The sequence below is a fragment of the Carlito syrichta genome, unplaced genomic scaffold (assembly GCF_000164805.1).
Source record: "Carlito syrichta isolate Samal-C Ts95f unplaced genomic scaffold, Tarsius_syrichta-2.0.1 Scaffold315614, whole genome shotgun sequence".
Taxonomy (NCBI): domain Eukaryota; kingdom Metazoa; phylum Chordata; class Mammalia; order Primates; family Tarsiidae; genus Carlito; species Carlito syrichta.
This window is the reverse complement of record NW_007259710.1, coordinates 288873-312991: the sequence shown is the minus strand read 5'-3', so window position 1 is coordinate 312991 and position 24119 is coordinate 288873. Positions and strand designations below refer to the sequence as shown.

Sequence of the window (24119 nt, the reverse complement as noted above, 5' to 3'; positions counted from 1 at the left end):
GGGGCGGGGGGGTGGGGCGGTGCAGCTGCAGAAGGGGCGGCCCTGCGTGGGACGGGCGCCCCGCGCCTGGCCACAGAGGGGGAAGGGAGGGGGCCTCTGGCGTGCGGGGCGGTGTCGCGCAGGCCCCGCCCCTCCCGCCCGTGCCGCCCATTGGCCCCGAGAGCGGTGACTCGCGGGCGGAGCAGGAAGGAAACCGCTCCCGAGCGCGGCGGCGGCGTCGTCTCCCGGCAGTGCAGCTGCCGCCACCGCCGCCCCTCCGTCCGTCGGCACGCCCGTCTGCCCGCAGCATGAGCGGCCTGCGCGTCTACAGCACGTCGGTCACCGGCTCCCGCGAAGTAAGTGCGCGCCCGGGCTGACGCTGCGGGAGAGCGCGGGGCCGTGTCCCGGCGCGCCGGAGCCCGGCGGCCGGGACCCGCCCCCAGGACGGGCTCGGGGGGAGGCCGCGAGGCGCCGGACGAGGCCTCCTGCATCCGAGTCCCGGGGCCCCATCCCGAGCGTCTTCGGCGGGCATTCTGGGTCCTCAGCAACCCCAGCATGAATTGCCCGCGCCCATCCCCCATCACTCCGAAACCCATTCTCTGCACCCCCACTACCAGGCTGACCCGGACCCTGGCTGGATCCCGCTTTTACTCTCCTCCCGTGTGACTGGGAGCGGCTGTTGGGGAGGCCTGCCCCGCCTTCTCCTTGCTGAGGTCCTGGCCCTCCCCACCCGGAACTTCGTCCCACTTCCCTTTCTTCTGACCCCTCCCCAGTTGATGGTCCCTCTCTTCATCCTGCACCACCTCATGCCTGACTCCTCCTCCCAACTCCTAGTGACCAGAACCCTCCCCAAGTGTGGAGGGGGACAGGACAAAAAGATCCTGGTCACAGCCTCTTTCATTCTGCCCAGGGTTCCCCCATAAATCCTCCTCCTGCTTGCCCACCCTCTGCCCCCAGATCAAGTCACAGCAGAGCGAGGTGACCCGCATCCTGGATGGGAAGCGCATCCAGTACCAACTAGTGGACATCTCCCAGGACAACGCCCTGCGGGATGAGATGCGAGCCTTGGCGGGCAACCCCAAGGCCACCCCACCCCAGATTGTCAACGGAGACCAGTACTGTGGGGTATGTGCTGGGGCACTGGGGGTGGGGGAGTGTTGGAGGACTCCACCCAGGGTCAGACAAAGCACCTTGGCCTCCGGCATCTGCACTCAAGTGACCACCCTCACCTCCCCGCCCCCAGGACTATGAGCTCTTCGTGGAAGCTGTGGAGCAAAACACGCTGCAGGAGTTCCTGAAGCTGGCCTGAATCGAGCCAGCCCACGGTTCTCCCACTTGACTCCACCACCACACTCCCCTCTCCCCCGGCCATGAAGGACCTTATGACCAACTCCCTGTCATTCCTAACCTTCTGACCTTGGAGTCCCTACCCCAGCCCAGGCCCCTCTCCTGCCCCCTCTAACTGTAGCTCCCTCTCCTCTATTCAAAGGCAACATTCCTTACTGACCAGTTGCAGAAATTGTCTTAAGCAACAGCTCCAAATGTTGGCTGCCCCAGCCAGGTCTTGGGGTTGCCACCCTGCCTGGCGCTGGCTGATGGGCACCTCTGTTGGTTCCATTAGCCAGAGCTCTGCCAAAGGCCCCACAGTCCCCCTCCCAGGAGCACCCTAGAGACAATTAAATGCCCTTTTCCACTGGCACCGTGTCTGTTTGGTTGTGGCCTAGACACCCTGGGCCCCTGTCCTGATCAGGTTAGTAATTGTGATTGTGCTGAGATCATGCTCTGTGAGCAGGTTGGCTGTGCTGTCCTCATGTGACTGTTTCCTGTGTGTTAGTGCATGTGTTTGGCTCTGTCTGGCACACACATACCTGCGTGTCAGTGGTTTCTGGAAACAGGCTGGGTGGGCGCCTCCAGTTCACATGCATGTGGTGTCCTCATCACTGTTGTGCCTTGGTGTGTACAGTACATTTGCATGCCTGTGAGTGAGGCCATCCCATGTGCCTGCCTACCTGTGCTGGAGCAGACTGGCTAAGTATGGGTGGGTCATGAGCGTGGGTGCAGTTCTGCCAGCTTGGGGACATGGGTGTAGCTGTGACAGTGGCTTTGTGCAGAGTGTTGAGGAAACGTCCCCAAGAACTGGTGGATCTGTGCATGTCTATGCACAGGTATCCACTGACTGCACGCTTGCAATGGTGAGGCTCTGCTCCCGCCTGAGGCTGAGAATATAAACCCAGCCGGGGCCCCTCGGCCCCTCACTGCATCCCTCCCTTCACAGGATCCACTTAGCCCTTCTTGGGAAAAGAGGGGCGTAGAGGACAAAGACCCAGCAGCCAGGCCCGCCAGCTGGGGCTCAAGTTACCAAGGGGCGGGTCAGCACCGCCTCCTTGCTGGCCCAGCTGGTCCCCAGCTTTTCCTTGTTGCCCAACAGACGCCCTGCCGTGAAAGGCTTGCAGAGTAGTCAGTGTGGGGGGGGCAGGCGCTTTATTGGGAGCTGGGGCCAAGGCCAGGACCTGGACCCAAGCTGAGGCTGGACTTTGGGGTACGGCGCGCACGCAACAGCAACGCTGCACTGGGCACTAGGCCTGCGGCCTGCAGCGTGAGCGCATCATTGTGGTAGACGGTGGACGGAAACGTGCTGAAGATCTCAAAAGCAGAGGCATCCACGGCCCTGGGGACCGTGCAGAGCAGATAAGGCCAGGCAGTGGGGCCAGAGCTCCTCTGTGGCCCCAGGCCCTGCCTTGTGCCCACCTGGCCTGCGCCAGCAGGGCTCGCACATCCCCGATGGTGTCCTCAGGCCGCATCGTCAGTAGAAAGGCCTGCTCCCCATTCTCAGACTTGATGCGCAGCATGGAGAGTGGGGGTGCAGGCATGTTGGGTGACTCCTGGCTCCTGCACAGCCCAGAGGCCATCAGCACTCCCAGGGGCCTAACCTCCCAGGCCCTCACCTCTTTCCCTGTGCTCACCTCCTCCGCTCTGCAAGCAAGGTAGGCGTCTCTACCACGATCTCCTGGATTCGGACAGGCAATGGGCAGCAGTTCTGGAAGGTATCAATGGAGAGTGCACAGAGCCTTGGGCCCTGCCTGGGTCATCCCCCCAAGAAGAGGCAACAAAGGGAAAGGAGACTCCGAGAGGCAATCCCATCATTCCCCCCAAGAAGTCTCCCCCCCCAGTCTGAGACAGAACCCACACAGATGATGACCAGGTTGGATGCATAACCCAGCCTTCCCTTCCTTAAGAAATGTCAACAGAGCTGTGACTGAAGGATGAGCCGGAGGAGTCCTTAGAAAGGGAATGGGGGCAACCCCTCTGGATCCCCTCCCACTGTGGGAGCATTTCTGTCCTCTTAATAAATCCTGCTTTGTAAAAAATAAAGGGAATGGGTGCAGAGATAATCCAGACAGCATGGACAAAAATCCTGAGATCAGAGAAGGCTTCTTAGAGGAGGTGATACATTTAGGAACTGTCAGCAGTTTGCATGGCTGATGCTGGGGATCAGGTTGGTCTAGAAGAAAAGGCTAGACAGGTGGGGAAGGGCCCAGCAGTGTAGGACAGGCCTTGAGTGCCGGGATAAGGAACTTAGCTTTATCCCAAGAACCACTGGAGGATTGTTGTGTTTTGTTTTGTTTTGTTTTGAGTTGGAGTCTGTCACCCAGCCTGGAGTGCAGTGGCATGCTCATGGCCACCGTAGCCTCTACCTGCTGGGCTCAGGTGATCCTGCCTCAGCCTTCCAAGTAGCTGGAACCATAGGAGTGTGGCACCATGCTTAGCTAATTTTTTTATTTATTGTAGAGATGAGGGCTCACCAAGTTGCCCAGGCTTGAATCCCTGGGCTCAGGTAATCCTCTTGCCACTGACTCCCAAAGTGCTGGGATTACAGGCGTGAGCCACCACACCCGGCTTGGAGGATGTCAACAGGGAAGGAGGCTAGGGAGGATGGTTGGCAGGGGTGGGAAGCCGCTGCCTGGGAGAGATGCTCTGAAGCCTCAACTAGGGTGGTGGGCAGCGGATATGGGGAGAAGTCCTGGGGATGGACAGACCAGACAGGCCTTCACCATGTGTGGGTGAGGGAGGCAAAGAAGGCCTGAGAAGCTAAGGTTGGGCACTTTTCACAGGTGAAGACCTCGCAGAAGCAGGGTGGGGAGTAAGGAGAGAGACGATGAGTTCTGTGAGGGTCAGTGGAGTGTGAGGAGCCTGAGGGCCAACCAGGAGGGGGCACCCACAACTGAACTGGATGTGTCGGCCCAGACCTTGGGAGGGTGACAAGGGCCCTGGGCTCACCCCCGGCCTAGACTCTGACTTTAGCCCTCCTACAACCAGCCCAGCTGCTCTCTGGGACCCAGCCCAGAGCCCTCACCAACTCCACAGTTTCCAGAAGCCAGAGGAACAGCTCTGAGGGATTCATCTTTCCATCCAGGCCGTCACCAGGGGCCCCAAGCCTGAGCCTCCAGACAAGACACTGCCCCGCCAGGCTGGACCAGGGTTGGTGGTAAAGTTCCCCCAAGAGGGCTGGGGGAGTTAAGGCTGGCCTCACCTGCAACGTGTCCCGGATGGGGCCCCGGATGTCGACCACCTCACCTTGCCGGATCACAAACTTGGGGAGCCTGTTCAGAAATTTCTCAGCTGTCATTCTGGAGCCTGCAGGGAGGGCAATGGGAACCTTGGCCCGAGAAGGACTACGAGTGGTGGTAGCCACCTGGACCTTGTTCTGCATAGCTCCCCAGCCACCTGGCTCAGCCTCAAGGCCAAGCTCACCTGGGTGCTCCTCCACCCTGTTCAAGACCTTGTGCATCCTCTGCCAGCCCACCACGCGGCCTTCGCCTGGGAACGGGTCCAGTCCATCCTCCAGGTAGACCTGATTGCGCAGGTCACTCACCTGGCAAGAAGGAAGGGCGACAGTGGCGGGCCCAGCTCTTCAGCTCTGGGCCCCACCTCCAGCCCTCCTTGCCCAAGCAGAGGCCCCAGCTGAAGCTGCAGTACTGACGCCCTCCTCAGAGACCCCCTTTCAGGAGCCGACTGTGAGAGGAAGGCATGAGGGGGTTGGGGAGAGCAAAGCCCCTGCTGTTGTCCAGTCTGCAGTGCAGACCCCCTCATTGCATGTGTCACCTCACTTGCCCCATCAAGACACAGCTGAGGCCCATCTCCACATGAATGCCTCAAACACCCTCAGCCATGACTCACAGTATTCACTGAGCCCTGGTGGCACAACTCCCTCCCTGTCACGCCCTGGCTGTGGAACTTACCACCCTCTGGGACACATGGCCTCATGAGCTCCCATGGCTGCCCTGCCCATGGGTTGGCTCCACCTCGTGACCTTGAGTCCCAACATTTGCCCTCTTTATTCTGCATTTGTGGCCCATGGCACTGCCTTCCACCCCAACCAGCTTCAGAAGCCACTGGGGAAGAGGCCACTTCTGCAAGGACCCCAGGCTGTCAAGATGTTCCGAATGCTGGGGGAGGATCAGAAGGGCAGTGGCCCCGTGGCCGAGGCTATGCCTCCACGTGCCAGCAGAGGGCGCTGCCTGCTGCTCAGCCTTGGCCCATGCCACTGTGCTGTCGCAACAGGCCACTGTGGCCCTGGCAGCCTCCCCACTTCCTGGAGCACATTAGATGGGTCTCAGGTGAGGCAGTGGCTCCCCCCTCAGAACAGGTGATGCCTGAGGAGGCTGTTTATCCTCACTCCCTCCAAAATTCCCAAAGGGGTGGTTTGAGAAGCAGCTTATCACCTTAAAGGGGACCCCATCAGGGTATAGTCGCTGGAGCTCTGAGGGGAAGAATCCATCCAATATGTCTCGGAGGCAGCGCTGCAGGGGAGAGGAAGGGTGAGGCCCAGCTGGTCCTGTGCGGGGCCCCCTGCCCTGCCACCTGTCTGGATGGCAGGCCTTAGACCCTGGCTTACTCAGTGCCTCACATTCTGGAAACATTCAGAATTGGGGGTGGGGTCTGCAAGTCGTGTGGCCTGGGTGGCCCATGAAGGGCAGGCTGAGCCTGGGTGAGCTGGCTCCATCATCTCCAACTCATGGTGGGTGGGCAGAGGCACCAGAACAACCCCCTTCCCCTGCTCCTACCTGTGTGGAAGGATCGTAGAAGGGCCGAAAGGGCCCATCGAACATCACAATCCCATTCCGGTAGAGCTTCAGTGGGATGGGCTCAAGCCGACGGAGCTGCGCCCCACCAGGCACTGGTGTCACCTGGGTGTCACCCTCCTCCACCAGTTCACTAAGATCCTTCAGGCTGGCCAGCAGCCTGTCAAAGTCCACCTCAGGGGGTGCCAGTGAGTCCCCTGGCAAAGAGGATAGGCACCCATGAGCCTCCGCCTCCTCATGGCTGTCAGGTGCCCTAGCAGTCCTGGCTTCTGTGGCCCCCTCCCAAGCTGGACTGTAGCCTTAGTTGTCTCAAGTGACCACCTGGGGAAAAGGAGGGACAGCTAACACTAGATAATAACAAGAGCTATCTTATATTGAGGCCTTACTTTGTGCTAGGGGTTTAACATCCATCATCACATTCCCACCTCTTACCAACTCTCTGCTGAGAGGCTGTAATCATCTCCATTTTTCAGAGGAAACTGGGGCTTAGAGAAAGTTAAATGGCTTGCCTAGGGTTGCACAGCAGTAAGAGGCAGAAGCAGGATTTAACCCCAGATCTGTCAGGTATTTGGCTGGCAGCTGAAAAGCCCAGGGCAAAGCTCCCTGCTCTAAACCAAAGCTGTCAAAGTTCAAATTCCATCTCCTTTTCTACCTATGCGACCTTAGACAAGTCATTCAGTGCTCTGTGTTACAGCATTCCCTCCTAGAATGGAATGACAATAGTATCTGCCTCCTGGGATGGCTGTAAGGCTCCAAAGATGACCACATAAGGGCCAACTTGGAACAAGTACTCTGGCCATGTCAGCTAGTTACCAACTCTACGTTGTTCAAATGGTCCTTCGGCCAACCTGAAGGCTATGAGGCAGGGGTTACTCCCATTTTACACCTGAGGAAACAGACCAACAGAGGTGAAAAATGACTTGCCCCAAGCCACTTGCTAAGTGAGAGGAGGCACTGGGATTGGATCCAGGGTGCCTCTCAAGTCTGTTTTTCCCCACTTATCTGTACCATCAAGAGAGGAAAGTCAGGCCAAGCGTGGTGGCTCAAGCCTGTAATCCCAGCATTTTGGGAGGCAGAGGCAAGAGGGTTGCCTGAGCTCAGGGGTTCGAGACCAGCCTGAGCAATATGGCGAGACCTTGTCTCTACAATAAATCAAAAAATTAGCCGGGTATGGTGGCACATGCCTGTGGTCCCAGCTACCTGGAAGGCTGAGATGGAAGGATCACCTGAGCCCAGCAGGTCGAGGCTGTGGTGGCTGTGAGCATACCACTGCACTCCAGCCTGGGCAACAGAGTGAAACTCCAACTCAAAAAAAAAAAAAAAAAAGAGAGAGGGAAGTCAGGGTAGCGATGGATGGTGATGAGGGAAGATGTAGGGACAGCTACAGGATGGAACAGATAGGGGACAGACCTTTCTGGGTCACAGACCCTTGTGAGAAGCTGACAACACTGTAGCCTCCTGAAAAATGTGTTGCATGTTTAGCTGTGCATCTTCAGGGTACAGATGGAGTGTGTGTGTGTTGGGAGGTGGGGGGAAGCAGCCATGACAGATACCAGAGTGGAAAGGCAGAAGGCAGGAAAGCTGTCTTTGATGAGACCTGGCCAGGAGTAAGTCATCCGTGAGGGTGTACCCTACCATACACCAGTAACTTTCAGAGCATCCTGGAAGCTGTTTTTCACCAGAACAGCCAGGCTGCAGCAGGATGTAGGTCAGGGCTCTGGGGACCCAATTCCTTCCCCCGCAGTGGTGCTGTGGCTGTACAAGGAGGTACAGATGTGTTTCCTGTTGCCTTTGCGGCATTGAAACGGTAGGCCCCAGCTGACCTTCCCCTCACTCCTACATTTCATACTGTCTTAGGGGCTCCACCTCCTCATGGGGTCCCTCCAAGTCCCTGAGATTACCAGGAAAAATGCCCAGAACAGAACATTATCGAAACATTACTTTTCTTTAACAATTAACTACTTTAAAAACAAATTGGTAAACCTAAAAATAATAGGAAAAATCATCTGATGCAATGCCTGCCCCACCCCTGAGGCCTACAGAGGTCAGACGACAAAAGCCCAATCCCAATTAGACGGGACAGACCCAAGCCAGGAGGAACGCCAGATACGCTGGCTCATAATCCAGTGCTCCTGCCAACACCTCTTAGAAGCCTTACCAGGAGCCTCTTCCCCCTCCAGGTTGGGTTCCCTTAGGCCCACTCCCTTGGCCCTTGTCACAGGCTCTTATTTCTTGCTGGTTTTCCTTCCAGTCACACTGAGCACCCCCTGAACTCAGGGCTGGAGCATCCAACCCTGGGCCTGGCCCACAGCAAGCACTCCAGAAGCAGGGCTGGACCCTGCCTTCCCTCTCTCCTGCAATGTCTGAGCACCCATGCTCTGCTAGGCCCTGCGAATCATGCTGATGCCAATGTCCTCCTCGGACTCTGACAGGAATGAAAGAGACAAGGTGGGAAACAGTGACAATGGCATGTGCTAAGTGCCATTTTGGAGGCTTCGGAGCCCAGAGGAGGGCCACACCCTGACATAATCAGTGGGGGAGTGGCTGTCCCTGACTGCTGTAATGGTCACATGCACCAGCCTCTCATTCTCATGACACCCTCCATGCACCTGACCCTCCCCCTCATGCAAAGACTGTTGCAACAGGAAATGGAACCGCTATTACCACACACCTGCAAGCCAGGCCTTGCCTGGGGACTCTACCACATTCACTCTGCTCCCTGGAGGAACTAATGCAGAGAAAAGAGGCTCTGAGGGTCTGGCCAGTGCTGGAGCACTCAACCAGCCTGTGACTGGCAGGATTTGAACTCAGGCCTGCTGGATCCCATCTACAGCACCCTCTGGCCTAGCCATTGAACACCACACCGCCCTGTGCCCACCTCATCCAGTGCAGCCAGTTGTCCCAGTGTGAACCCAGGCCTAGGCACATGCAGATGCACATGCCCTGGCATATGTAACAAGCACTGGGCACTTTGGGGCATGATGACAACTAAGTGACAACAGCTAACAGTCACTATTCATTGCTACATATCAGCCACTCGAGCCATCTCGTTAGATCCACTCAGTGGCCCCAGGGGCCAGTCAGTACTATTCTTATCTCACAGGGGAGGAAATAGTCTCAGAAAGGTTCAGCGATCTGCCAATTCAGGGTCCGATCCCACCTGGCACCCTTGCATGGCCAGGAAGGCAGCACAGGGCCTGTACAGGGCAAGCACTCAAGACAGATTTGTTGGCAGAAGCTGGATTTGTCCTGAGCTTCGTAGGAGGGGAGAAAAGAGGGCTAAGCACCTCTGGGTAGAGCACACACAAAGGCTCGAGGTAGAAGTGAGGGTGGGGAGGAACCGGGCCTGCTGGGGCACAGGCCAAGGGGTCAGAAGGACTGAAGGGCAGGCCCAGGGACAAGTCAGCAGGCTGCAGCCCGCAGAGGCAGTGTGGCTCCAACCCAGACTCAGGAGCATGGGACTTGGGAGGAAGAAGGGTGCTGGCTGAGAGGCATGAGAGACGGAGGAAGGCAGGAGCGGAGGAAGTGGGTGCTCAGAGGAGTGTAGGAGGGTGAGGAGCTCAGAGAACAGGGTAGTGGGGAGTGAGGAACTCAAAGAGGCCAGGGATGAGGGAAGTGAGAATCTCAGAGCTGACCAGAGCTCTCCGTCCCAATGGCGGTGTCCCTTTCATGTCTCCACAGACCCTGAAGTACCAGGCACAGCATCCCAGGTGATGCTCAGTGTACCAACAGAGTGGACAGGATGAGCAATACAGCCTGAGGTCAAGCCTTGCAAGGCCTCCCAACCTGTGGGCCCCCTTCATGGGCCCAACAGGCCCCCTCCCTAAGGCAAGAGTCCCAGGCTTGAAAACATTTGAATCATCCCCTTTAGGCTCAGTTCAGATGCTCTGGCTCAGCCATCTATTAGCCTCTGCCCCAGTGCCCGCAGGGAGTGGCATCCAACAGAGGAAAGCCAAAGAAATCAGCAGGAGCATAAGGCCAGCAGGAACTGGGCTATGAACTGGAGGGCCTCTGGGCAGGAGTAGACTGGCACCTGGAGAGAGGGAGGTCCCAGGAGGAAAAGCTGCCACCAGTGAAAAACAAGTCAAAATCAAATCCCCTCTGTTGAAAAAAACAAAAGAAGCCGGGCTCGGTGGCTCAGCCTGTAATCCCACGCTTTGGGAGGCTGAGGTGAGCGGATTGCCTGAGCCTGCGGGTTTGAGACCCGCCTGGGCAACTTGGCGAGACCTCATCTCTACAATAAATCAAAAATCAGCCGGGCATGGTAGCGTGTGCCTGTAGTTCCAGTTACTTGGAAGGCTGAGGCGGAAGGATCACCGGAGCCCAGCAGGTCGAGGCTGCGGTGGCTGGGAGCGGCCACTGCACTCTAGTCTGGGCAACTGAGTGAGACCCCAACTCAAAAAAAAAAAAAAAAAGAAAGAAAAACAAGGAAGAGGATGCACAAAGAGGCGTGTGACCAAGGCTATTTATGAAAATGCTTTGAAAGCTGCAAATACTGCAAAGATAGGAAATGATGTTTTTAGAACAAGAGTGAAGGTGCTGCACCCTGAGATTTAGGGGTATCTATCCAAAGCCCAGGCCTAAACAGGAGGTGGGACTCTCACTGGAGTCTGGGTTTTTACCCAGCAGGAAATATCAAATCAAGAAGGTGTTGTCATCTTCCAATTAGTCCCCTTGTGAGCTATGCTTATATTCCCATGAAAGTGCCACTGTCTTCAAAGACAGGAAACAGTAAGAGCTCCTACTTGTTGGGCCAGTGATGTGAAAGGCCAGAGCTAGCTGGGCTCAGTGGCTCAGCCTGTAATCCCGTGCTTTGGGAGGATGAGGTAAGTGGATTGCCTGAGCCCGCGGGTTCAAGACCTGCCTGGGCAACTTGGTGAGACCTCATCTCTACAATAAATCAAAAAATTAGCCAGGTATGGTAGTGCACGCCTGTAGTTCCAGCTACTTGGAAGGCTGAGGCGGAAGGATCGCCGGAGGCCAGCAGGTTGAGGCTGCGGTGGCCGGGAGCATGCCACTGCACTCCAGTCTGGGTGACAGAGTGAGACTCCAACTCAAAAAAAAAAAAAGGCGAGCGCTAGGTGCTCTGTGTGTATCTCATTTACTCCTTGTAACTCCAAGGGGAAAAGCATACCCCCATTTTATTGATGAAGGACTCAAGGCCCAGAGAACGGAGGTCACTTGCCCAAGTCACACCTGCAATAGGTGGTAGTCAGGATGGACCCAAGTTTGACTGACTCCAGGGCCTGAAGATGTATGTTCTGGGTAATAACTTCCATTCTTTAAAGAAAATGGACCTGATTTTCAGAAATGGCCAGTTCTATAGACCCAAATCTATAGAAGAAGGGGATTATGGGGGGGCATCCCTCTAGCAGTTGAGTTAACAAAGTGGTATCCCACAGAAGCAGGTGGATTTCAGTAGCCATAAATGAACCTGGAAATGGAGTCCAGGGAGGGTGCAACCTGGGAACTGAGGAATGCTTCCAGAACAGAGGGGACTGCTTTTTAAAGGCAACAGCTTCTGGATGGCTGACATTTTTAAGACTATGGTCATGGGGCAAATGAGGTCTTGCTACATCTTGTATCTCTAAGTCTCTGGAGCCTTTGACAGATGAGCAAGAGAGAGCAGAAGTGAACCAGGAAAGAAACTGGCAGGTTAGGTGGTCAGGGATGAAAGCTAGGCCTTTCCTGCACTGTGCTGGGGGTGAGGTGTGGGCTATCTCAAGAGCATCTCATGCTGGGAGGCAGGGCGTGAGTGAGATGGGCCTCTGCGACCTGCTGTCCCAGCTACTGGAGAACTCCTTTGAAGAGAGGCCTAGGGCGGACCCCGTACTCTACCTGGCTTCCAGAACTTCTTGGCTGTCATCCAGTCCCTCTCACCATTCTCAGAGACTTTCTTGCCCTCTGAGTCCTCCTGGTCCATGGGCTCACCCACCCACTGCAGGCCATAGTCACTGAGGAAGCGCTGTGGGAAATGAGGGGAAGGCATGGGGCACCGTCAGCTCAGTCCCTTTCCCGGGGAAGGGCAACATTGGCCCAACCCCCAACTTCAGGCGACTGGACCCCTACAGCCCACTAGACAGAGGGGATGGGCTGGGAGATCCTGCCACTTCCTGGCTGTGACCTTGGAAAACCATTTCACCTCCTAAAGCCTCAGCCTTCTCTGAAAAACTGAGATGACACCTGCCCGCATAAGCCTATGAGGAGAACTCAGATCATTCACATCAAGTACTCAGCATACAGTGCCTGGCCCAAATTAGAACTCAGTAAGGTTAGCCTCCCTGGCTGTGGGCAACCATATGGGCCTGGCCTGAGCGTGAGGAGGAGGCAAGGACACTCTGCTCTGCAGGGCTAAGAGACTGTGACCCACTTGTCAGCTTCCCGGGCCACACGTCCCCTCTGCCACAGGAAAACTGAATTGGATACACTTCCTGGTGCCACTTCCATATACCACCTCCTTTCCTCAACCCACTCCAACTGCCCTTCCCCTCCACCTTTCTGAAACCACCACCACCAACATACCCATTGCAAAACCCAGTGGACACATTTCTGTCTTCATCTCTTTCAACACCTGCTGGTTTTCCTGCTACCTTGGGGGGTGCTCCTTTTCCATTTCCTTTGCTGGCTCCCCATTCCCATCTGGTTATGACATGTGCAAGGCCCAGAGCCCACCTCCATCTACACGCTCTCCCTTATGGGTTCCTATCCACTCCCAAATACATACAGCCAGAACCCAAATTTGCATCTAACACAGATCCCGCCTCTGAGCTCCAGATTCACATTTCCAACTCTGCACACTTGGATATCCAAGACAGCTCAAAATGAACTTTGCCCATGAGTGGCTCCCTGCCCCCACCTCCCTGCAAGGCCTGTGGGGGCCCCTCTAGCATGGCCTTGATCCTGTTCAGTGGGCTCCATCTCCTGCTGCTTCAGTCTAAGCCACTATTGTCCCTCCCCTAGACAGTCCCAAGGATGCGTCTGCCTGCTTTCCCCCATCCTCTCTCCACCCTTGCCACCTGCTTCCCACACAGCAGGGTGGTCTCTCTGTCACGCCAATCCTTACCCCGAAGCCTCCCACCCATTTCCCATTTTCTCAGAACAGCATCCCCTGGCACATGGGCACTGCCATGTGACGTGGCCCCTCTGGTCTCCTCTGTCTTTTCTCACAACCATCAGCCACGAGCCAAGCTTACATGGTGGGAGGTGGTACCTTTCCTTTCTCTGGCCTGGATCCTTCTACCCTCAACCCACCCCCTCATCCTTCAGATCTCACATCCAGTGTCACCCCCAACTTGTCTCTATTGTGTCACCCACCTAATTATTTCACAGCACTTTGCACTTATGTATCTGTGCTCCTTTCTGTCTCCACCTCCAGACTGGCAGCCTCATGTGGACAGAGATATGTCTGTCTTAGTCATTCTACCTCAGTGCATCAGGGGACCTGACACACAACGGACCCTCTGCATGAGTTCAGTTAAACTCACCAAGTAATAAGTGTGCTGCAAGCCGGGCTTGGTGGCTCAGCCTGTAATCCTGCGCCTTTGGGAGGCTGAGGTGAGTGGGTTGCCTGAGCCCACGGGTTCGAGACCCACCAGGGCAGGCGAGACCTCATCTCTACAATAAATCAAAAAATCAGCTGGGCGTGGTAGCGCATGCCTATAATTCTGGCTACTTGGAAGGCTGAGGCAGAAGGATCACCAGAGCCCAGCAGGTCGAGGCTGCAGTGGCCAGGAGCGGCCACTGCACTCCAGTCTGGGCGACAGAGTGAGACCCCAACTCAAAAAAAAAAAAAAAAAAGTGTGCAGCTGATGTGGAAGCATGAGCTGGCCATGCCCCCTAAGGCTCTGGCACGGCCCTCAACCCCTGGCAGGAGCTCAGGGGCAGCTGTGTTTCCCTACAGCCCCAGGTATGCACAGTCCTGGAGTGGGAAGGACTGTCGGCTGCAGCTGACACCTGGGGAGTTGCTTCTGTGGTCTTAAATTAGGTTGGGGCTTTGGAAACCAACTCTTTGTGGAGAGGGAGAGAGGTTGGGAACCAGGCAAAACTTCTGGCAGGGCCAGTGGAGGGCGTGGGGTACTGAGGACACAGGCATGCCTGGGATCCCTCCTTGTGTCCAGTGTCCCCCAGTTCCCTTGTTGTGTGAGTGGATGAAGAACAGTGACTGGGCTAGCCGAGCCACCAGGTGAATGAGAAGTCACAGCCAGCGACAGGGCATGGCCTTGACCAATTCATTCCTAGGTGCCCAGCACACAGTGACAAACAGGAGGAAAGGGATCCCTCCCTGTGGAGTTCACAGTCCCACAGGGGAAGAGAGATGAGGCACTAAGAAAGCATAGGACAGACTGGATAACCTGCCCTGGTCAGAAGTCAGGGAGGGCCCCTGAGGAAATGACCGAGAATGAGTGAAAACTCACCCGGGGGAGTGGGAGAAAACATTTCAGCAGAGGGAACAGCACGAGCTGAGGTCTTAAGCTGGGAAATAGCTCGATGTGGTCAAATAACCAGAGGAAGGGCCCCATGGCTAGAGGGAAGAGTTCAAGGCAAGACTGAAGAGGCAGGCAGGGGCTAGCCCACAGAGGCCATGATAAGGATTTTGGAATTAAGCCCAGTGGGAGCCATGAGGTCTACTAAGCAAAGGAAGGGCATATTCAGCGTTTGATTCGGGCTCAAAAGGACAGGTGTGTCCCAGCACCTGACACCCCCTGGCTCTTTAAATTCTGGGTTTGTGCTAAACAGAGAAACACAGGGCAGGGCCCCCAGGTGAGATATGGGGAGAAGGGGCCCAGAGAGTTGGGCTCGGACCCATTTCCTGAGGGGCAGAATGCCCAGAGCTGGGGACTGCTGGCTGCCTTTTCCCCCGGGGCCTGCCTCTCACCTCCATCTCCCTGACCTGCCGCTGCAGCTGCATACACATGGTCTCCAGCTCCTCCTGCCGCTGCAGGGTCGCCTCGACTTCAGGGAAAGACAGGGACAGGCTTTAGTTACTCCAGCAGAATCACCTCTGGTCTTGACCAGAACTGTGCCTTGAGGGTCACCTGAAGAAGTTATACTGGGGATCCCTGGGAATTTCCTTTTGGCCTCCCATATCTCTGGCTTCTGCCCCGACCCTGTGGGGGTACCTTGACTGACTCTCAGGAGGCTACCACTCCCTTGGAGCTGTGTCTTCCAAGCTTTAGATGGGACTCAGTCCCACATAGGAGGGTACCAAGTGACTCCAGCACTGTCCTGACTATGTGACTGCCCCTTACTAAGCTTTGCTGCGCAGACCCCACCTAACAGTCAGTTTGATGCTGTTGGAGCCCTGATGCCAGAAGTCACTGTCCAAGCTTCCAAGAGCCATGGGCCCAGGGGAGGTGCCTGACCTGCGGGGGTGGATCAGCCCTCCCAGAGAGACTCGTACCGGGGTGTTGCTGGAGGGCCTGCACCAGGTCCTCCAGGGCCGATATCTTCCGATCCTGAAGCACAAAACACAGGGTGAGCACAAGGCCTGCAGCTTCCAGAGCCCCTTCCAGATGGGAAGATACAGAATTTTTGGCTATGTGGGGACCCCGGGGAGGATCAAGCCTCTGCCACCCTGAGGCACAGCCACTGCTCCTGTACCTCAGATAACCCTTGTGGTTCCTCTGAGGCAGGGAAAGGTAAGGCCCACACGCGAGGGCTCCAGCAGCTGTGGGTGCCATCCTCACTCAACAATCCACTGCTCTACCCAGTCCAGGGTTTACTGGTCCCTGCTCAGCTGAGAAGACCTTGGGTCACAGGGACCAGATCAGTCCAGGTCACACCTGGCCCTTGAACTGGGCAGTTCCGTGGGGGAAATGGTCCTAGAACTCACCTGCCCTGGTCCAACTGCTGACATCCCTGGCCTCCCCACCTGGGGTCCCACCTTGGACAGTATCTCATCATTCTGGGCCTTCAGCTGTCGCTCCAGGTCCTGCAACTTCCTTGTCATGGAGGCTATCAGATCCGGGTCATGGAACGCAGGGGCTGTCAAGCAGACAAATTCTCTAGAGCCCAGACCTCCAGCTGAGGCTGAGGTATAGGGGTCAAAGGGAGTGGGAGGGAGATCCGCAGGAGTAGAAATAAAAGAACTAGCAGCAGCTATCACTAACATAATAGGGACTGTTCTAAACACTTTATACAGAGCAACTCATGTAATCCTCAAAATCCGCCCATGAAGTAAATGAGTTGTTTTAGGAAATGGAGGCACACAGGGATTAAGTAATTTGTTCAAGATGTATGAGTAAGTGGTATGACATATGGGCCACATCACCCTAAAGTACTGTCAGCAATTTTACCCTCAATCTAATCAGACCTCAAAATCTAGCCTCCAGTTTGCGAGCAAAACAACACATAGAGGAGTGGGCAAACACCCTCATGGGCAAACTACCAACTCCAGAATGTAGGGTGCTGAATAAGACAGTGGTCAGAACTCTTCAAAAAGTCCATGCCATTTTTTAAAAAATGGCCAGGTGCAGTGGTTCACACTTGAAATCCCAGCATTTTGGGAGGCTAAGGCAAGACGATCACTTGAGCCCAGGAGTTTGAGACCTGCCTGGGCAACATAGCGAGACCTCATCTCTACAAAAAAATTAAAAAATTAGCCACATGTGGTAGTGCATGCCTGTAGTCCCAGTTACTTGGGAGGCTCATGCAAGAGGATCACTTGAGCCCCAAAACTGGAGGTTGTGGTGAGCCATAATCATGTCACTGCACTCCAGCTTGGGCAACGGAGTAAGACCTTGACTCAAAAAAAAAAAAAAAAAGAGGGTTTTACAAAGTTATAACAATCAAATGCAGCACATGACTCTTGACTACATCCTAGGTCAGGATGTATCCCTAAATCACTGTTTAAGGGATATTTTGGAACAGTGGGGAGATCTGAGTGTACACGAGAGAGATGTTAGAGAATATTACTGAAGAACTCATGTTCTTCGGTGTGATGACGGTATTATGATTATTTTCTTTTTTTTTTTTTTAACTACAGGCACGCGCTACCACGCCCGGCTAATTTTTTGATTTATTGTAGAGACGAGGTCTTGCCAAGTTGCCCAGGTGGGTCTCGAACCTGCGGGCTCAGGCAATCCACTCACCTCAGACTCCCAAGGCACGGGATTACAGGCTGAGCCACCGAGCTCAGCTATGATTATTTTCTTATTCTTAGGAGATGCATACTGAAGTAGTTACAGGTAAAATGTCATGATATCTGCAAATTATTTCTGGGCTGGGTTCAGTGGCTCAGCCTGTAATCCCAGCACTTTGGAAGGCTGAGGCAAGTGGATTGCCTGAGCCTGTGAATTTAAGACCCACCCGGACAACTTGGCAAGACCTCGTTCTCTACAATTAATAAAAAAATTAGCCGGGCACAGTAGCACACGCCTGTAATTCCAGCTACTTAGAAGGCTGAGGCGGAAGGATCGCCAGAGCCCAGCAGGTTGAGGCTGTGGTGGCCGGGAGCGGCCACTGCACTCCAGTCTGGGTGACAGAGTGAGACTCCAACTAAAAAAAAAAAACCAAAAACTATTTATGGTCCACCTAAACAATACACATTTATATTCATATATATGTGCATATGGAGAGAGAGAACACAATGTGGTGAAATCTTATCAATTATTGGGGGGTTTTTTTTTTTGGTAGAGACGGTGTCCGGCTATGTTACCCAGGCTGGACTTGAGCTCCTGGGCCCAAGCAATCCTGAGTAGCTGGGATTACAGATGTGAACCACTGCACACAGTGACATCATCAATGTGGAATCTAGAAGGAAGATGTTTGGGTATTCACTATACTACTATTTCAACTTTCCTGGATGGGAAGAAACTTTCAAAATAAAAGTTTGGGAACAGAAAAAAAGAGAAAGACACTGGAAGAAACAGTCCCTTTTCTTCCCCTGGACTTTGTCCTGTGTGTGAAGCAGGAACTGCAGCCATGGTGCGACCACACAGAGCTGACATGCTAACCCTGGCTCAGTGGAAAGATGGAGAAACCTGAGCTCTTAACAGTGTCTTTGACTCACTGAATTAACAACCCTGGAGCTGCCTCCTTAGAACTTCTTGGTATGTGGTGTAAAAAAATCTTCCCAGCCGGGCTCGGTGGCTCAGCCTGTAATCCTGCGCTTTGGGAGGTTAAGGTGAGTGGATTGCCTTAGCCCGTGGGTTTGAGACCCACCTGGGTAATTTGGCAAGACCTCATCTCTACAATAAATCAAAAATAAATTAGCTGGGCATGGTAGTGCACGCCTGTAGTTCCAGCTACTTGGAAGGCTGAGGCGGAAGGATCGCTGGAGCCCAGCAGGTTGAGGCTGTGGTGGCCGGGAGCATGCCACTGTACTCTAGTCTGGATGACAGAGTGAGATTCCAACTCAAAAAAAAAAAAAAATCTTCCCTAATGTTCATGCTAGTTGAGGAAAGTTTTTCTTTGTAGTCAAATGCATTCTAACTGACACATAGACATTTGGGAAGTGTCTGCACATAGAAGGCAGGTGAGCTCACTGAGGCAGAGAGGAAGAGAGGAGAACCCAGGCAGGTGGGACGTCACACTGAAAAGCTGGAAGGAAAGGAGGAGCTGGTGGCAAGAGCCAAGAGACAAGAGCCTGGAAAAAGAGGGTGAGGGGAAGGCAGCAGCTCTGTAGCCAAGAGCCAGGGGCTCCTGAGAAGGAGGGGCAGTGGACAGCGTAGGACACTGTTGGCAGAGAAGTGAAACAGAACAGGCAAGTCCTCACTTGTGACCTTGGTAGAGACAGATACCAGTTGGCAGTAGAGAATAGAGGAAGATGAGGGAGAAGTAGGGCGAAGACATCAGCGGCTCTTTTTTTTGAGGTGGAGTCTCTCACTGTCACCCAGGCTGGAGCACAGTGGCATGCTCACGGCGACCACAGTCTTGACCTACTGGGTTCAGGCGATTCTTCAGCCTCAGCCTTCCAAGTAGCTGGACCTATAGGCATGCTCCACCATACCCGGCTAATTTTTTGATTTATGTAGAGATGAGGTAGGCTCAGTCAATCCTCTCACCTCAAAGTACTGGGATTATAGGCATGAGCTACCACACCCGGTCCGATTGGGGGGGGGGGAATCTCACTCTGTTGCCCAGGCTGGAGGCTAGAGTACAGCAGCAGGCTCACAGTCACGACAGCCTCAACCTGCTGGGCTCAGGTGATCCTTCCACCTCAGCCTTCCAAGTAGCTGGAACTACAGACACACGCCACCACACCCGACTAATTTTTTTTTTTTGAGTTGGAGTCTCACTCTGTCACCCAGACTGGAGTGCAGTGGCCGCTCCCAGCCACTGCAGCCTCGACCTGCCGGGCTCGGGCAATCCTTCCGCCTCAGCCTTCCAAGTAGCTGGAACTACAGGCGTGTGCTACCACTCCCGGCTGATTTTTGATTTATTGTAGAGATGAGGTCTGCCAAGTTGCTCAGGTGGGTCTCGAACCCGCGGGCTCAGGCAATCCACTCACTTCAGCCTCCCAAAGCGCGGGATTACAGGCTGAGCCACCAAACCTGGCTTTTTAAAGTAGCTCTTTTAAGGGGAGGAGCTTGTTGTGGTGGTTACTACTGAAAATGTCCCCAGCTGGGGTGTGGGAGATCTTGACTTTGTGTCTAAATGGCTGTGGGACCCTGGGCCAGGCCCTTCCTGTCTCTTTTCCACCTGGATTCCCCAACCAGTGAAATGGAGGGGGTTGGCGGAGAATCGTCAGATTCTTCCCTGTGGCTGACCTCCTGATCAGCTGCCACCACTCTGAGCACTCCTGTGTGACAAGCACTGGCTGGGGACCCTCTACTGAGTAGCATTTCACTGAATCCTCCTCTCAACACACTGTCCTGGGTGTATCCATTCCCACTTCACAGAGGAGGAAACAGCGACAGAAAGACACAAGATACCGCAGTTCATGGAAAGTTCTAACTTCATCGCCAGCTTCCCCAGACTCCCATTCCATATTCTTGATCCCACCTAGCCCTCCACACAGCTCATCCCTGCCTGCCCACATCTCCCCCTTTCATCGAGCTGCAAAATACTCCCTCCTCTGGAAAGTTATCCCAATGAGTCCCCTCCCACTTGAGGTACCTCCATGAGCTGAGCACTGCTGTAGCCCCTTACAGATGGTGTGGCCCAGGCTAAGTAGTTATCTACGGGATTTGGGGCCTTTCCAGGGCCCCTGTGGAAGCAGGAAGTAGATAGCCATGGGCTGAGCTCTACCCTCAGGCCCTTCATCCCTCTCTGACTCTGAATCCTGGACCCACTGACATCACACATGATGGTGACCCCAGCCAGGTTCACTCCAGAGGCTCCAGTTGCAGCCTGGCCTGGGGTTTAGCTAGACTCCTTGAGCTTAGGGGGGGTTCCTGTGTGGCTTTATGCCAAGCCAGGTCCTGGACAGGTCTGGGGGTACAGGCGCATGGCCACGGTCAGCCAGGAGTGGAGCAGCTGCCTCAGATGCAGCACACAAGAGTAGGTACCATCCCTCCCCGGGCCTCACCCCTTCTCTCAGACCCCCTCCACTGCTAGGTCCCAGGCCCCTTCGGGCCTGTGCTCTCACCTTCCCGACTCACAGGAGCACCTATGCTGCCATAGCAGGAAGGGGCAGAGATCCTGTCTTCTGAGCCGTGGCCATCATTTGGCATATCCACCTCATCTTCTGCAGACAGGGATGCCTAGGTCACTGCTCTGGCTCTGGACACTGTCCCCCCATAGTAGGAGGACAGAAAACCCAGGAGCCTGGGGAGCAAGGATCCAACAGAATGGGCCTCTTCTTGGAGTTCTCCCAGCCCAGCTCCTGAGGGGATCTGAGTAGCCAATGCCAGCACCACAGGGGGGCAGAAGTATGGTTGAGATCCAAAGGCCTGAGCTGCAGGAATCAGGGAGCAATGCAAAGACAGGCCTTCTGGAAGAAAAGGTTGTTAACAGACTGGAGGAGGCTGTGGGGGGAAGGGGACGGGGCCCAGACCCCTGGGCTGGGTCATCTCTCAGTCCTTGCATAGTTTCTAGGCACCCACCGCCAGCCCCACAGTGGCTCGAGGAGTTCAAATGTTGGTGAAGACATCTCTGCTAGGGTGTAGCGCCTCCTTATCTGAGCCACCAGGAGGGAAACCCAGCCCCAGGGAGGAGTGGTGGGGAGCTGTGGAAACATGGTGACAGGCCACTGGGCAGCGAAGAGGACATGAAGCCGGGGCCCACACTTACCATCTCCATAGATGCGTATCCCTCGCCTCCTGGAATCCCAGGCAGGAAGGAGAAGGAAGAAATGCAAGTTAGAACCCCCTAGAGCATCACCAGGGATAAGGCCCAGCCAAGGCTAAGAGATGGAGGCTGGGCTTCTGCCTCCTGAGAACTTCTAGCCCCAAATCCCCTCCCGCCTGGGGTGAGCCAAGAGCCCGGTTTTGAGGTGTCTGACTCTTCCCAATGGAGAAAGATGGGGAAGAGCTGAAGGGCAATGTCTGGTGGTAAGACTACAAAGTTTGGAAAGCCCATAAGCCAGCCCCAGCTCTGCTCCTAACGGCTGTGGGAACCCAGGCCTGTCACTTAACCATTCCGGATTTCCTTGACCTTAGAACAACTTAAAATGGCATTTAGTAGAGTGAGAAGAAACAGAGAGGCAAAGAATACTTTGAAAAGATGTAAGTGGCTGGGTGTGGGGGCTCATGCCTGTAATCCCAGCACTTTGGGAGGCAGAGGCAAGAGAATTGCCCAAGACCGGGGGGTTGAGACCAGCCTGGGCAACTTGGTGAGACCTCATCTCTACAATTAAAAAAAAAAAAAGACGTAAGTGCTGAACAGATGCAAAAGATTCCCTTTACTAAGAGCCCAGCACGGGGCCTGGCTCGGAATACGTGTACCACCAGTATCTACAGAATTGAGCAATGAATAGTGAATGAAGAGACACACGCTGAGCCACTCTCACAGAGCTCATACCTTACTAAAGGCACAATCCTATTTGTGCTTAAACACAAAGCGGGTGCCCCAGAAGAAGGTATCAAGAGAATGAAGGTGGTCAGGGAAAGCTATCTAGCTCTGCTTTGTATTCCTCGAACCACTAGGAGTCATTAACCTCTGGTCACAGAAGGATCAAGGAGACAGAGGCAGAGACACAAAGATCCCTGAGGCTGGCTCCTTACCCAGGATTCACAGGCTCCGACTGCAGGGGCACTTTCCGGGTCTTGCTAAGGGAAGCCAAAGGTGAACTCATAGTTCTCCTTCTAGATTCCAGTTGTCAGGAACTCTCTGAGAGGAAAGAAGGAAGTCAGTCTTTGGGGACATAGGGGTCCCAGGGCTTCAGGTCTAGGGAGTGACCTAAAGTTTCCTTTTTCCTGGCTACTCTTCCTAGTAGAGAGCACTATCCAGAAAACAGTACCCCTCACCTCCTCCCACTGCCCACAGAAATTTCTGGAAGTTTCTGATATCTGCCTGTTCCTCTGGGTATATGGCTCTCTGCTCTGACCTTGGGAAAGGGCTGTGGAGGTGGGGTGGGATGTAGTGATGAGTTGGAAGCCTGGGACTTCCCCAAACTTAGAGCCTGGGAACAATACTTTCCAGGACACTATGCATCCATCAGCAAGCTGGGTGGTACAAAGCCCAGGGGTCTCCTTCTCTCCTACCAGAAACCAGTTGCCACTCTCAACACCTCAGAGTCAGAGAGGGGGAATTGAAAAGCAGGATGCAGTCAAGACACCGTTCATGGGATATGCAGGTTAGGAGGCCAGGCTGTGCCACCCACTGGTAAAGTACCAGCCAGGCAGGGTCACTGAGGAGATTCAGAGATAACTTAAGTGTCTAGCTCATTGTCATGCTCAAAGGAAGCACGTAAAAATGTGAGAGCTGGCTGGGCTCGGTGGCTCAGCCTATAATCCCAGCACTTTGGGAGGCCGAGGTGAGTGGATTGCCTGAACCCGCAGGTTTGAGACCCGCCTGAGTAACTTGACGAGACCTCATCTCTACAATAAATAAAAAAAAAATTAGCCAGGCATGGTAGCGCATGCCTGTAGTTCCAGTCACTTGGAAGGCTGAGGCGGAAGGATCGCCAGAGCCCAGCAGGTTGAGGCTGCAGTGGCTGTGAGCGGCTACTGCACTCCAGTCTGAGTGACAGAGTGAAACTCCAACTCAAAAAAAAAAAAAAAGTGAGCGCTATGGCTGTTGTGTGTTTGTTGTTATTGGCACATAAAAGGCACTCGGAAATGTTGGTTTTTCTTCCTTCCCTCTTCCTTCTGGAAAGAGGAATGCACATTAGGGACATAATTAAAGGCTACCACTTTTTTCTTTTATCTTTTTTTTCAGTTGGAGTCTCACTCCGTCGCCCAGGCTAGAGTGCAGTGGCAAGCTCATGGCCACCCCAGCATGGATCCACTGGACTCAGGCGATCCTTCTGCCTCAGCCTTCCAAGTAGCTGGAACTACAGGCCCATACTACCACACCCGCCTAATTTTTTTACTTATTTATTGTAGAGACAAAGTCTCACCAAGTTGCCCAGGCTGGTCTTGAACCCGCAGGCTCAGGCAATCCACTCATCTTGGCCTCCCAAAGTGTTGAGATTACAGGCTGAGCCACAGAGTCCGGCCTCTTTTTTCAATAAACAAAGTAATGCTGGGCACAACTATACTCCAGCCTGGGTGACAAAGACTCCAACTCAAATAAATAAATAAAGTGTATTAAGTGGCTAATATCTAGAAATTGCCCAGAGCCAAAGGATCCCTATTAGGGAGGTTCTGAGTCAAGTTTTTAAAGGACAGAGCCAAAGAAGTTCCACTTTGGAAGTATGTGGCACTGGCTTCTACCCTCCTTCTGAAGCTGCCCAGCAAGGAGCCCCATGCTGCCAAGAGGCAACGTCCCAGGCCTTCACTGCAGAGTTCAGGCCTCATGGCCTGGTCCTTCCTCAGAAACCCTCCTCCAAGGGCCAGGCCCAGGCTTCCTAGCCCTTACTACCCAGTCTCCCAAATCTGTCTCTACCTTGGCCCAGTCCCTGTCCTGTCTGGGTATCCTCATGGGTGGTGTGACCGGGCTTGATAGCCCCTTGTGGCTCCCTTCATTAGTCCCCACAAGCTACCAGAGGGCTCTTCTTTTTTTTTTTTTTTT

General features: G+C 54.5%; 2 protein-coding genes across 3 annotated transcripts in view; one reads left to right on the top strand and one right to left on the bottom strand.

The window, feature by feature from the left end:
- Positions 1-25: 25 nt before the first annotated feature.
- On the top strand, positions 26-1678 carry SH3BGRL3 (SH3 domain binding glutamate rich protein like 3). Its single transcript, XM_008073051.1, has 3 exons — positions 26-335; positions 937-1104; positions 1223-1678. Exons 1-3 carry the CDS (start codon positions 288-290, stop codon positions 1286-1288), a joined length of 282 nt encoding a protein of 93 aa, XP_008071242.1. The 5' UTR covers positions 26-287; the 3' UTR covers positions 1289-1678.
- A 763-nt stretch (positions 1679-2441) lies between these two features.
- Positions 2442-24119, bottom strand: part of UBXN11 (UBX domain protein 11) — a 23517-nt gene continuing 1839 nt past the window's right edge. The window contains exons 2-15 of one of the 2 annotated variants that reach the window (XM_021706466.1): positions 22169-22274; positions 21237-21265; positions 20593-20691; positions 15946-16046; positions 15463-15517; positions 14938-15014; positions 11901-12027; positions 6045-6259; positions 5703-5780; positions 4732-4852; positions 4511-4614; positions 2943-3016; positions 2728-2868; positions 2442-2647 (exon numbers count right to left, since the gene is read on the bottom strand). In XM_021706466.1, coding sequence (XP_021562141.1) covers positions 2461-2647; positions 2728-2868; positions 2943-3016; positions 4511-4614; positions 4732-4852; positions 5703-5780; positions 6045-6259; positions 11901-12027; positions 14938-15014; positions 15463-15517; positions 15946-16046; positions 20593-20691; positions 21237-21265; positions 22169-22239 — 1479 coding nt within the window. In that variant the 5' untranslated portion in view covers positions 22240-22274 and the 3' untranslated portion in view covers positions 2442-2460. The remainder of the gene's footprint in view (positions 2648-2727; positions 2869-2942; positions 3017-4510; positions 4615-4731; positions 4853-5702; positions 5781-6044; positions 6260-11900; positions 12028-14937; positions 15015-15462; positions 15518-15945; positions 16047-20592; positions 20692-21236; positions 21266-22168; positions 22275-24119) is intronic. The other variant, XM_008073049.2, reaches the window with a different exon arrangement.

Excerpts from the sequence above, each read along its gene's own strand:
- SH3BGRL3 (XM_008073051.1), top strand. The coding sequence starts at position 288 with ATGAGCGGCCTGCGCGTCTACAGCACGTCGGTCACCGGCTCCCGCGAA. Across the intron at positions 336-936 it reads CGGTCACCGGCTCCCGCGAA|ATCAAGTCACAGCAGAGCGA; the intron begins GTAAGTGCGCGC and ends CTCTGCCCCCAG. Across the intron at positions 1,105-1,222 it reads ACGGAGACCAGTACTGTGGG|GACTATGAGCTCTTCGTGGA; the intron begins GTATGTGCTGGG and ends CCCCGCCCCCAG.